The sequence below is a fragment of the Eublepharis macularius genome, chromosome 6 (assembly GCF_028583425.1).
Source record: "Eublepharis macularius isolate TG4126 chromosome 6, MPM_Emac_v1.0, whole genome shotgun sequence".
NCBI classification, from domain to species: Eukaryota; Metazoa; Chordata; class Lepidosauria; order Squamata; family Eublepharidae; genus Eublepharis; species Eublepharis macularius.
This window is the reverse complement of record NC_072795.1, coordinates 141,647,517-141,660,604: the sequence shown is the minus strand read 5'-3', so window position 1 is coordinate 141,660,604 and position 13,088 is coordinate 141,647,517. Positions and strand designations below refer to the sequence as shown.

At 48.0% G+C, this 13,088-nt stretch overlaps 1 protein-coding gene across 1 annotated transcript in view; it reads left to right on the top strand.

Annotated features, from left to right (window-relative positions):
• PARG (poly(ADP-ribose) glycohydrolase) overlaps window positions 1-13,088 on the top strand; it is a 122,364-nt gene that overhangs the window by 88,493 nt on the left and 20,783 nt on the right. The window contains exon 12 of the mRNA XM_054982599.1: window positions 10,190-10,265. Within this exon, the coding sequence (XP_054838574.1) occupies window positions 10,190-10,265 (76 nt within the window). The remainder of the gene's footprint in view (window positions 1-10,189; window positions 10,266-13,088) is intronic.

Sequence of the window (13,088 nt, the reverse complement as noted above, 5' to 3'; positions counted from 1 at the left end):
AATGTCTTAATCTTGCCACTTTGCAGCACTCATCCAGTTAATGCATACTAAATGGAAGCTTAAATCCTGAAGGACATAACAGAAGATGCCATTTCACAAGGCATTTCTTAGTGAAAATTTTCCCTCAGGGTAGGAACTGACACGGGCGTTCCCTTGGTTCTCGTTGCTTGCGTCGTCTTGTTCTGCCTCTCAACACAGAGAAATGTTTCTGGAGTTTATAAGAGGCAATTTTTTGTAAGGAAATATTCTACTTGTAGCACAGTTGCAGGAAAAAGTATAAATGTTTGGCATATTGAAATAAATGTTCAGAATATTGAGAGAAATTAGTTTTTTCATGGATTGGAGTACACTGCTAAGACTGAGTCTAGAGGATTTATTCTGAAAGAGAGATTCCTTCTCCACCACTTCCGGAAGGTGTCCAGAAGTGGGTTTTGCCCACCTGTACGCATTCCTTGGGCAGGGCTATGCAGAGTACTGTTGTGTTGCTTCCACACCCAGCTGCGAGCTCTGCTCCATGCCCTGTTCCTTGCTCTGCTTCAGACGTGTTTCCACATCTCTTCAGAAGCAAAGGTAGCCTAGAGACAGACAAGGCACTTAGACTTGTCCTGACTCGAGCGCAGGACTGCTCCCTGCCCGACGCCAGTCCCAGTGTCAGCATGCCAGCCTTCCCCCCCCGTGGAGACCAGCGGCCCCCCACCCAGCTACCGAGGGGCTGAGCAGGCTTACTAATGCTGCAGGGAGGCCTTTGGGAGCAGCCGCAGCCCACAGGGCAGCAGGGGTGGCGAGGCAGGGCGTGGGACACAGAGAGCCCCGCGGAGGGGCTGGGGGTGGCAGCGGGGTCATTCCCAAGTGCCACAAAGGACCAGACACAGCAGGTGTGGCTCCAGCAGCATCCCAGGGAGGCCACAGAACAGAAGTGGGAAATGCACCAAGAGCCCGAACAGGGCCAGGTGGATCCCTGCCATGGCAAGCCAACGCAGGGGTGAGGCAACAGTCCACGAGAAGCAGGGCAGGGAAGCCTCTCCCAGGGTGGGCAGTGACAGTCCAGCAACCAGCAGCCGGCCCAAGGAAGGGGCTCGGCTGACAGCTGGCTGGCTGCCAATGGCATAGGTGGCAGGTGGTGCTCTGGTGTGCTGATGGTGATGGGGGGGGTGGATAAAGGGGAGCTCCGGAAACTGTGCCAGGGAGGCTACTCTGGGGAAGTGTTGGCCTGACACCAGAAAGACAGCGCGCACCAGGAGGGTGCGTTGGTGAGGCTGGTGAGGCAACCAAGTCCGCCCATCCCTGTGTCTGAGGCCTGGGGAAGCCCCTGCTTGGGGGGAGAAGCACGACAGAACCGCAAAAGGACGGCAGGTGGCCCCAGTTGGAGGAGGGGCTCAGGAAGGGCTAATGAGGTGCAAAGGTCATCAAGATGCCAAAACGCTCCCCAGAGTCATGGGGAATGGCGGCCGCCTGTATGCACATCTCTCCAGCACACGAGGCAAGGAAGAGTCAGCAGAGCTGGCCGAACTTGGCTGAGCCCCCAGCTACCAGGTTAGATATAGTGGCCCTGTCAGCTCCCCCCGTCAAGGGAGCAACCAGCTCTCCTCGCAGAGATATCTTGTCCATGCTGCTGCCATGACCCCCTCTGGCCAGGCCAGTGACTTTGACTTGGAGGGCTCAGAGGACGAGCTTGAGGACCGGCAGGGTCAGGGTGGGCTTGGTGCTGCAGAGGCCCCGGCCAGTCATGCGCCAGCAGCGCCAGAGATCACTCTGCCAGAGCCTGCAAGTGAGGCCTTGCCACCTGCCTCAGAGATCATTGCGAGGCTCCTGCCGGGCAGAATACGAACCCAGGCCCATGGCCTTTCATGATCCCCTCCCACACTGTAGGAACGGCAGCGGCAGAAGGCCCAGGCAGAGGTGGCCTAAAAGCGGCGGTCTGAGGCTGGCAGTGCCACTTCCCTGCAGAGTCAGAGCAGGACACTCAGTGGGATACTTCCTTGCAGGATCCTGGCCAGAGCAGAAGGCAGCCTCCCAAGCTCCAGCATCTGCCAGCAAAGTGCAGCTGGGCCAGATCACCCCTCAGGCGGTGGCTCGAGGGAGCTGCGTTGCTAGATCAACTGGTCTAGCAGGTGCAAGTCCTGTGGTCCAGCTCCAAGCTTCCTGCTGCCCCATGCTTCCAAGCCTCAACAGCCTTACTCCAGAGGAGTCTAGATCAGGCAAGCCCCCAGGACACGGGACAGCTGGCTCCCCAGGTCATGGGAGAAGTCGGTGCCCCAGCTGCCAAAAGAGCCCACCAGGAGCTGTCCCCGTCACCAGGGCCTCAGTTGAGATGGGAGCCTTCCTCACCATCGCTGCCTCTACCCCAGTGGCTGCAGCTGAGATGCAGTTGGAGCAAGAGGAGTTGCTTTCAATTTTAGCACTAACTCCTTTCAACCTAAATCAAGCAGGTAGGAGCACCTTCAAGGCTTTGGAGCTCATGCCTGTTGGCTACGATGAGACTTCCTGTGCAGTGAGTAATTTGCAAAGGGAAAAGGGAGATGCAGGGTTCTGGTCCCCCCCCTTTCCCTCCCCACAGAGGATTTTTGGCGGAGCACCCCAACACCCTGATATTTGCTCCTAGATTACCAACAAGGTTATTAAACAGTGTGCAAGAGGGAGTTTTAAAGAGTAGGAGGGAAAAACGGACGTGCAGACACTGAGGCTGCTCTCCCTCGTTGTCCTCTTTACTTCTCTCCCTGCCAACGTTCTGAAAGATGCAAAAGGAGCTCTGCAGCCTGCCTTGGACGTTCCTGGGGTGAAGCCGGCTCCTGCTCTCCAGACCCCCAACGTGCTTCCCAGGGCAAAGAGTCTGGAGTCTGCTCCAGGCACAAAAAGGCGTGTGCTCCTCCTCCCTCCTTCACAGCTTACAGGTGGCTCCACACTGCCCCCTCTGGCCGTTTGGTTTCAAACTCAGAATCTAACACACCCCATGCGGTCTGATCGAGAGGAAGGAGAGTGGGCGGGAGAGGAAACCTCCAGCGCAGTGCGAGATTTTCCACGCCTCCTAGCCAAAGTGACTGTCGGGCTGGAATGCTCCCCTGATAGGCCACCTCAGACCTCTTGTCTCTGACGAGGGGGACTGAAGGGTTTTTCAGCAAACCTGCTCAGACCACATCTATCATGCCCTTCCCAGACTCTTAGGAAGAGATTCTGAGATTCGAATGGGCTTTCCCAATAGAAGGCAAGAGCCTGAATTCTGTAGTCAAAGAGTCTTTATTCTCTTCCAGCTTTCACTGTAAATATTCTTCAAGTTCCTTTAGTAGAAGCCCCAGTAATCAGTCTCCTGTCAAGGCTGTGCTCTCCAAGGATGCAGACAATGCCCTCAAGGACTCCTGGCAGGAAGGATCAACTCTCCCTCAAGGAGGCGCACAAAGCATCAGCTCTACGCGTCAGTGTCGGTTCACCAATTTAAAACTGTTTGCTAGAGTAGCAGTTCTGTTGGCAGATAAGCTCCTGTAGAACCCAAACCCAGATCCAATAAGACTGAAACAATCACTGCTAAAAATCAAGAGTCTCTCAGCGTTTGCAGCTGATGTCAGTTTGGCTACCATGCAGTTGTCCAGCAAATCACTCTCTGCCAACATGGTTGTTCAGTGCAAGTTATGGCTGAAATACTAGAAAGTGGCTCATTTATCGAAGAGCGGCCTCTCCTCTGTTCCCTTCCAAAGTGAAAAGCTATTTGGGGATATAGTCCTGGACTGGGTATAGGTCAGCTTCGAGAGAGAGGACACAAATCTACCAGGACTTCCCAGAGCTCTTTCCACTCTTTTTGCCAGTCCTACAGACAGCGTGACTCCAGAAGATCCAAGTATTTTAAGCCCTCTCAGAGCAGAGATTTATCCCCAAGCCAACCGAGGTTTCCCAACCCAGCCAGACCAACAGAGCAGGAAATAGGCAAGTGACTCCCAGCCTTTGCCCCATCCTAGAAGCTCTCCACTCAGGGCAGGTGAATGTACAATACCAGCAACCGAAGCTACAGGCTAGAATTCACTCATCCCCCATGAGATAAATTTCTCTCCTCTCTAGACCCAAGAACAATGAAAAGTATGCTCTGATGATGCCAGCCATTAGACACCTCTAGGACATTCAGCAATGCCCAGAGATTTAGAAATTGTCCAAAATTACTCTATATCGTTCGTTGTGCCCCAGAGCATTGGAGACTGGAGAGCCAACCTCACAAAGGTCACGAAGGCCTTCTTCAGGGTCTACATCCCAGCATGCTGAGACAGTAAGTCACACCCTCAGCTTCAGTCATCTCCACAGCAGCAGGGTGCCACTCTCATGGCATGATTACGTTAAAAGATTTCTCAGAGGGCATGCCCGCCCCCCGCCCCAACTGTTTCCCCACTACACAATGGTATGCAGGCCTTACTCCAACCACCATTTGAACCAATCCAGTCCGTTCCACTTAGGATTTTGTCCTTCAAGCTGGCCTTTCTGGGGGCTGTCGTGTCTGTGAAATGGATTTCAGAGCTATCTGCCCTCTCCATAAGGCAAGAGTTGTGCTCCTTCCACATTCTTGAAGATTCTGTAATCCTCAAGACCCCTCCTTTGTACCAAAGGTAGACTCTGCCTTTCATAAGGCCTAGGAAGTCCATCTACCATCCTTCCGTCTGCAGCCTCTTCACCCAGAGGAGAAGGAGTGGCACAAGGTGGACATACAGAGAGGACTTCAGACTTACACGAAGTGCACCGAATCTTCAGAACCACAGACTCACTGTTTCATATCCTTCAGCCCGTATTCCATGGGGCCTGAGGTGTCCAAGACCGCTGATGCCAGGTGGATTAAAAATATGTATTTTCTTAGCATATGAAGTCCAATACTTTCCTGCCCCCAAAGGAATCACGGAACACTCCAGTGGGGCAGCTGCCACCTCAGCGGTTGTCTACCAGGGCTCCAGTTGCAGGAATCTGTAAAGCAGCAACATGAGCCTCTACCTTTGTCAGGCACTGTAAATTGAACACCTGCGAGTGTTGATGCTAGGAAAAGTGGAAGGCAGTAGGAAAAGAGGAAGACCTAAAACGAGATGGCTTGACTCAATAAAGGAAGCCACGTCCTCCAGTTTGCAGGATCTGAGCAAGTCTGTTAATGATAAGACGTTTTGGAGGTCTCTCATTCATAGGATCGCCATAGGTCGGAGGCGACTTGACAGCACATAACACACATGCACACACAAGTGTTGAAGACCTACTCAGCCTTTGGTAGGAGAATCTCTAGCAGTTGGTTCCCCAGTAATTTCTCCCATAGTCTGTAAACCACTCATTTGGGATGACTCAGCTTTTCAGCATCCCATTTCTGGATACCTTCCACCACTGATGGAGAAGGTTCGTCTCAGTGGAATGAAAGGTATCCCTTCCCTCCTATGTGAATGAAGGGATATTCTGTGAGAAGAAAGGCACAACTTTTCAAAGATGAGGTCTCTGCAAAAGAGCGAAGGAATTCCCCTCGATTTGAAGTTTGGCAAGCGTGAACTGTGACTCGCCCCCAGCTGGATGTGGAAGGGGCAGAAGAGACACGTGCATGGCCCTGCCTGCGGAGCAAGTAACCCATTGCTGGTCCCTTCCAGCCCACTCATGAGAAGGAACCCTCACGGTTAAGCCCAGTGTTTCATTTTCAGTCTGAGCTGGCCAAGCTTTGTTGCTGAGTTTCCAGGAGAGGTTGCTTTGCAAGCTTTCAAGCTAAAGGTATCCAAAGAAACGATGAAAAGGTTGCTGGATGTCATTCACATGCCAGAGAGGTTGGCCTGTCGTTCCATTGAAGAGCAGTTATGAAACCTGAAACGTTCCTCAATTCCATCCATATGAATAGAGGTGCAGTCAACTATATTGTCCGATCTCATTGTGTGTTTCACATTATTTCACATTATTTGCGTTTCACATTATTTGCAACAGGCAAAACTTTAAACTGAAGTCTATCCTACTGTTTTAGAATAGACGAGGTTATATATACTCAGGGGTCATTTCGTAGAAAAAGAACTGCAGGAACTCATTAGCATAACTCATTAGCATATGCCACACCCCTTGCCATCGCCGGAAGTGTGTCATTGGCATAACTGATTTGCATATGCCACACCCCCTGACATCACTGGGGGAGGCTTTATCACCCTCCAGAGTGCCCTTTTTCTCCCTCCAGAGGAATACAGATATGTATTCCTAGGGCCCTTCTGGAAGATGACAATCAACAGATAACAATCAAAAGATGACAAAAAATAACCTCAGAGGAAAAAAGTCACTACACAGTGTAGTACACACTAAGGAACAACTCTGTCCTTGTATTGTCGAAGGCTTTCACGGCCGGAGAACGATGGTTGTTGTGGGTTTTCCGGGCTGTATTGCCGTGGTCTTGGCATTGTAGTTCCTGACGTTTCGCCAGCAGCTGTGGCTAGCATCTTCAGAGGTGTAGCACCAAAAGACAGGGATCTCTCAGTGTCACAGTGTGGAAAAGATGTTGGCAGGTCATTTATATCTACTCAGGATATAAATCCTGAGTAGACCCAACCCAACCCTACCCCTCCTGAGTAGATATAAATGACCTGCCAACATCTTTTCCACACTGTGACACTGAGAGATCTCTGTCTTTTGGTGCTACACCTCTGAAGATGCCAGCCACAGCTGCTGGCAAAACGTCAGGAACTACAATGCCAAGACCACGGCAATACAGCCCGGAAAACCCACAACAACCAACCCTGCCCTTGCAGTGGCAAAGATCAAACTGAGGGAGAGGTCCCTTCAATGGGCTTAGACTGCAGTAACTCTGCTTAAAATTGCACTATAAGTCACTTAACTCTACAATCCTCTCTAAGTGGCCACCTTGTGCACTTGCTAGGCCAGTACAGAGCTTTCTAACACAGTTCAGACCTCAACTGCATCTCCGGGGCAACTCAAGAAGGAAAATGGCATGCTAGGCAGATAACCGAAGCAGTAGAACTGAGCCTCAGATGAAATGAATTCGAGGTCTGTGGATATTTGTATTCATGATCTGTGGATTGATTTCTCTCTCTCTATACCATCCCCCACTCTCTCTCTCCCTCCAGTCCACCACCCCACCCCAACCCCCACACACACTCTCTACCACCCACGCTCTCTCCCCCCCTCCAGTCCACATGCTGTCTCTCACACACTTAGGAGTCAAAAATGAAAATAAAGCAAATGAAATCAAAGCAGCGTACCCTCCTTTAGAAAGCCAGCACCAGCAGCCCGGCTTACAGACAGTCACTCACTCACTCACTCACTCACTCAGGAGTCACGAATGAAAATAAAGCAAGTGAAATCAAAGCAGCGTGCCCTCCTTTACACCAGCAGCCCGGCTTGCAGGCAGGCAGTCACTCACTCTCTCTCACTCACTCGAGTCATGAATGAAACTAAAGCAAGTGAAATCAGAGCAGATTGCCCCCCTTTACACCAGCAGCCCGGCTTGCAGGCAGGCAGTCACTCACTCACTCTCTCTCACTCACGAGTCACGAATGAAAGTAAAGCAAGTGAAATCAAACCAGATTGCCCTCCTTTATACCAGCAGCCTGGCAGGCAGGCTCTCTCTCTCCCTCCCTCCCCCTCTCCCTTCCTATCTCACTCACTCATTCACTCACTCACTCAGGAGTCACGAATGAAAGTAAAGCAAGTTAAATCAAAGCAGCTTACCCTCCTTTACAAAGATAGCCCCAGCAGCTCAGCTGCTGCCTCCACTTCCTGCTGCTAAAGAGACGGGCAGCAGGGAGGCAGCGTTGAGGAAAAGGAATCGCGGGGGCAGGGCCAAAACCCATGTGATCTCTTTTCAGAGCTACCGGAACACCATTCCGGTGCGTTCCCCCTCCAAATGAGCCCTGTATATACTCGTATCGTAGTGTGTTCTTTTTGATGTCGTTTTTGTTTCTTTCAGTTACTTTGTGCATTTGCTATGCGATTCAATGCATTTTTTACTTGACAGATTTTTCTCTTTTGCTTACTTCCAAATAAGCATATGTAGTTTTAGATTCTTGGCTGATAATAAAACTGTTCTTCAGTCTACTTATTCAGTTCAAGATCTGCTTATTTTAATCAAAGATAAAATAGACTTACATGTTGACCTACTGCAGGTTGCACTGAGCCATTTTTTTAAATGTATACTGCGACACATGTAGCATACATATGAAGAAGAAACTCCCAGGAGTGTGTACATGTTTTTTTTTAATGGTGTGCCATTTGTGTATATGTCACTGTACTAAGTCTGTGCTTTCTGTATGTGGTACGTGTGAATCTACAGTTACAGTTCGTGATATAATTGGTGCTGTTTTCTGAATAAGATTGCTTTGGAGCTGCTAACGGCATGCTTATAACTGGATGATGATATGTGCTTCCCATTAAAGCTGAGAGGGAGGGCCTAAGCAGCTAAATGAGAACATAAAGCTACCTTGCATTTTATTCCCTCCTTGAAATGACTAATGCGAGATTCACTTAATGCTGATGCACTCACATTCAGTAAAAAATGGTCTTATGAAAACCATTCATTTATTGTTAATGTTTGGATCTTGTTCAAGTGTGGGCCGAAGGAAAGGTTTTCAAAGGGCAATAAATCAAGAGCGAAGGATGACTAATGCAGCTTAATTTAAACTTGTCTGTTGGTCTGTTTAATTTAATTGTAGCAAGATCAAATATGCCAGTAACACCATTTTATAAAGAACAATAAATTTCTTTCTAAATGTAAACTGGTCACTAAATAATAAAAAAAGCCATTATCACAGAAAAGATAAAACAGAAGAGAATCCCCAGACAAGAATATAAGTCTTCAGTGTCTGTTGCTGCAGAATTCGGTAGCCAATAAAGTCTTAGCAGCAGGGCTTTTTTTCAACTGGAACGCGGTGGAACGGAGTTCCAGAACCTCTTGAAAATGGTCACATGGCCGTTGGCCCCACCCCCTGATCTCCAGACTGAGGGGAGTTGAGATTGCCCTCTGTGCCGCTCAGGGGACAGGGCCACCAGCCATGTGACCATTTTCTCCGAGGGCAACCCCCTGAGTTCCACCACCTCTTTTCCCAGAAAAGAAGCCCTGCTTAGCAGTATAAATTTCAAAACAAGCTGCCCTTCGTTAAGATTTGTATCTGGGCCTTGCACTTTGCTGTGAGTGTTCTTTCTGTGTGCCATTCATAGCGATTTATTATCTTCACAACAATACCCTGTGAGGTGGGTGGGGCTGAGAGAGCTTTGAGAGAGCTGTGACTGATTCAGGTCACCCAGCTGGCTTCAAGTGGAGGAGTGGGGAATCAGACCCGGCTCTCCAGATTAGAGTCCTGCTGCTCTTAACCACTACACCAAACTGTTTCATCTGGGTACATAAGGGGAAGAAAGAACCTTTTAGTTTTTGCATGCTCGGGATGTGGAACAGATTCTCCAGTTTTTTCCATAGGATTTCTGTTTTGCTGGGTTTGAAAAAGGGATTAAATTCAGCCCAAACAAGCCGTAGAGCCCAGTCCACACATGAGTGTCTCACACAGCACAGGGGAATGCTTCTTCCTGCCCCCTGGTCAGCACCGTTAACCCCAACAAAACCCAGACCGTGCCCATATTGGAGACTGCAGGTGTGACAGATGTTTTCTAGGGCTCAGCTTTCTACATTGGCATAGGGGGAGGAGATGTAGATAGCTGCAAAAGAGAGGCAGGCTGAAAGTATTGTGAGTGATCCTATCAGTTTTCTTCTCCTTCACAGCCCACATTTTATCAAATTGAGCCAAATCTTTATTCATTTTTTTAAAAAAATTCCTTCCTAGTAGCCATTTAAAGCCTGAATGAAATGAACTTTGATTCACGAATGCTTATATCCTGGAAAATTTTGTGGGTTTTTAAGGTGTGATTGGTCTCAGGTTTTGTTCTAAAGCCTTGATGGTGACACCAGGGAAAGTAATTTGTATTGGATAAAAACTTTTATCTGCAATCCTGAGGCAAGAAAGAGCATATTAAATCAAAACTAAATGCAAACTATTCCGCTGCAGCAGCAGCACGCGGGATTTGAGCTGTACATTGCTATGACTTCCTTACTGGCAACCGGCATTTTCATTTATAAATTTGCAAAACGTTAAAATGGAGAAGCTTAATACTCAATTTCTAAATATTTTTCTGCAAGACAGGTGAATTATAAATGAAGTGAGTAAGTATTGTGTTGCTGCATTTTTGTGTGCTTATACTTTTTTGATTACAGAACTCAGAGGAAAATGTCCAGGTTGCACGTCACGTATGAGGGTACTATCGAAAGCAACGGGCACGGGATGTTGCAGGTGAGAATATCGATCTTGTGTAGGTTTGTACTAAACTTTGGACTCGTGGATATTTTTGCAGAGTCCATTCAGTTGTGCCCTCGTTTATGTTAAAATAGCAAGCTATTATGCAGTGCAACAGACAACAGAATTGACTCTTCTGGCAGCCTTAACATTATCCGTTATCTCTGGCTCACCTTGTTTTCCACATATGTGACCTGTTCAGACCCCATTTGATTGACAGTCATAAGACCTGGATAGTTCCAGGTTCTTCAGGTCAGACTCTGATTGAAGGGTGACAAGAGAGGAGTTTCCAGGCTGCCAATTTTCTGTTTTGTTTTTTTTAAATTTGGAAATAGCGTTGCTGTGCCCCAGCTGTTGACCCGTACAAGAATTGTTTGGTCGGAGAATCAGTTTACTAAAATAGAAGGATAAGCAGTCGGCTCTTCTATGTTTTCAAGCATTTGGGTTTTTGGAGTTTTTTTCACAGTGTTGAGAGAGCTGGATTTTGAAACGGCCCTGTAGATGTTAGTTGTTCTGTATAGTAACACTGAAAGTTGTGGAGAAAGCCCAATGTAGTGATACATGAAGAGAGGGAAGGTGTTGTATTCTGCGAAACATCTTGTGGGTTGGACACATTTTTGGTGAGTGTTTAAGCAACATGCTTTAGAATCTCCCAGAAGAGAACAGTAACTATTGGTAGATACTGGGCAACCAGAGCTGGCTAAGGTCCTGTTCTGTGGAGCCAAGCCTCGTTTGGACGTATTGCCAGAACACTGAGGAAGTGGCTCGTGTTAATCGTGAGAGCCGTTGTAACTCATAGTACTAAAATAAGACATAAGCGCAATAAAGACTGCACCTCTGTTACTTTGCTTTGTTGTGTGAAGGAAGTGTGTTAGCAGAAGTTATATTTGGACAGGAAGGCTTGAGTCAAAAATTAGCAGCACGCGTGGTCATACATTGCTGTTATTATGTTGTGGTCAGCTTGATCTCATTATTGCCTTCATTATGTTGCCTCTCCTACTATTTGGTGCACAAATTCACCAACTTATTATTGTGAATTAGATTAGTAAGGTTTTCAGGACAGAGTCTGTGCTAGTCTGTCAGGCTCGGACAGCACTCTGGATGATGGGGGTTTGATCTTGATTAGAATCTTTTTGCTACAGTATGCAATACGACTATAAATAGAATTAAATGTATTTATATTTGCTGACCAAAATAATAATGCTACTCATGTGACATCTGCAACACGCAAGGAAGGTACCTGATTAGGGTACTGTTGAAAAGCTTTTTAGGTTGCTAGAGTAAGTCTTTTTGCCATGTCCCAGACTCTGAGAGCCGGACTAAATGTTACGGCATTCACGGGTCCAATCTGTGGCCGTGGCCATCAACAGCATAGGGGAGAATTTAGCCATTTAAAAATTCCTGCGAGGGCCCACAGTGCAGTGGCACCATGTGATCTTGTTCCCCCCACATGCATGCCCTTTCAAGTACAGAAAAAGCCCCTCCCACTGTTTTGGCACTTGAAATGGTACAAGGGGAAACAAGAGGGCATAGTGTCACCACACCATGGTTGATCAGGCCTTCACACCAATTTTTAAATGGCTAAATTCTCTAAAATGGCATCAGCAGCCGTGGGTTAGACCTGTATCTGCAGTAACGTCTAGTTTGGTCCTGAAACTGGCGTCAGTACAGTGAAATACAGGTAAGACCCCAATGACCTAATTCATCCTGGTTATTAGTCTGTCTGCTTTCCATTGAAGCATAAGGACTCTTTCTAGTGTTACAAATACTTCCTTCTGAAACACTTGAAGAAACCTGGAAATGTATTAAAATCACAATGCATTTTTAGCCTCAAAAAGCAATATTAATTTTTCTCCCAAGCCAGTGAGAAATGTAGCCCTTGAAGGAGGAAGCAAAAATATTTCTATGCATTTGTTGTGCTGTATAAATTTGCATTGAATGTAGCCAAACCGTCTCACTGGAGCGATGTGATTGTCAGTCCTGCTTGAGCTACTTGGCTTTCTGATCTTGCACAATCAGAACAAATGCCTCTGCGTGGACAAACTGAGGCTGAACGTGAAAGAGACCTGTCTGTCACAGCTGCTGGCTGAGGCCCAGGGAAGCGCTCTGTAGGCTGCCACCACTCTGATACAGGTGTCCTTGGGAGGGCCCAGAGCACCCAACCGACCCCTTCTTTTGACTCTTTCCCAGTAGGTTTGATTTATTATGTGACTGAGTGAGGCATGAGGACCCGGGCAGAATAATAGAACTTTATGTAGAAGGTTTATTAATAACTGGTGTTCAAACGTTGTAAAGGTTGGTGAATAAACAAATTAACACACCCTAAGGCATCTAACTAGACTGTTCTTAACTGTCTCCTGGCGACTGGCTTCCAACTCTCTCACCCCTTCTGGATGAGGGATCCTTCCATCTGCAGCAGCCTCTCCTCAGCGCTGCTCCCTCGGAGTAGACATAGGCTTAGCAGCTTCCAGGTGATCGCTGGAGATCTCCTGGAATTACAGCTCATCTCCAGGCAACAGAGATCAGTTCCCCTGCAGAAAATGGCTGCGTTGAAGGGTGAACTCTATGGAATTATGCCCCACTCAGGCTCCTCCCCAAACCCCATCCTCTCCACCCACCAATTCTCCAGGAATTTCCCATCCTGGACCTGGCAACCCAAAGTGAACACCCTCCCACTGTGGTGAGGCCTTTTATCCCTTCTCTCAGGCTCCATCTCCCTACTTTTCTATTGGTGCAATTTTTCCCTCAAAATCCACTCTTACCCAATCACGGGGGCCAAAGGGAACCTGGGAAATGTAGGCCCTGCAGTCACTTTAGTGC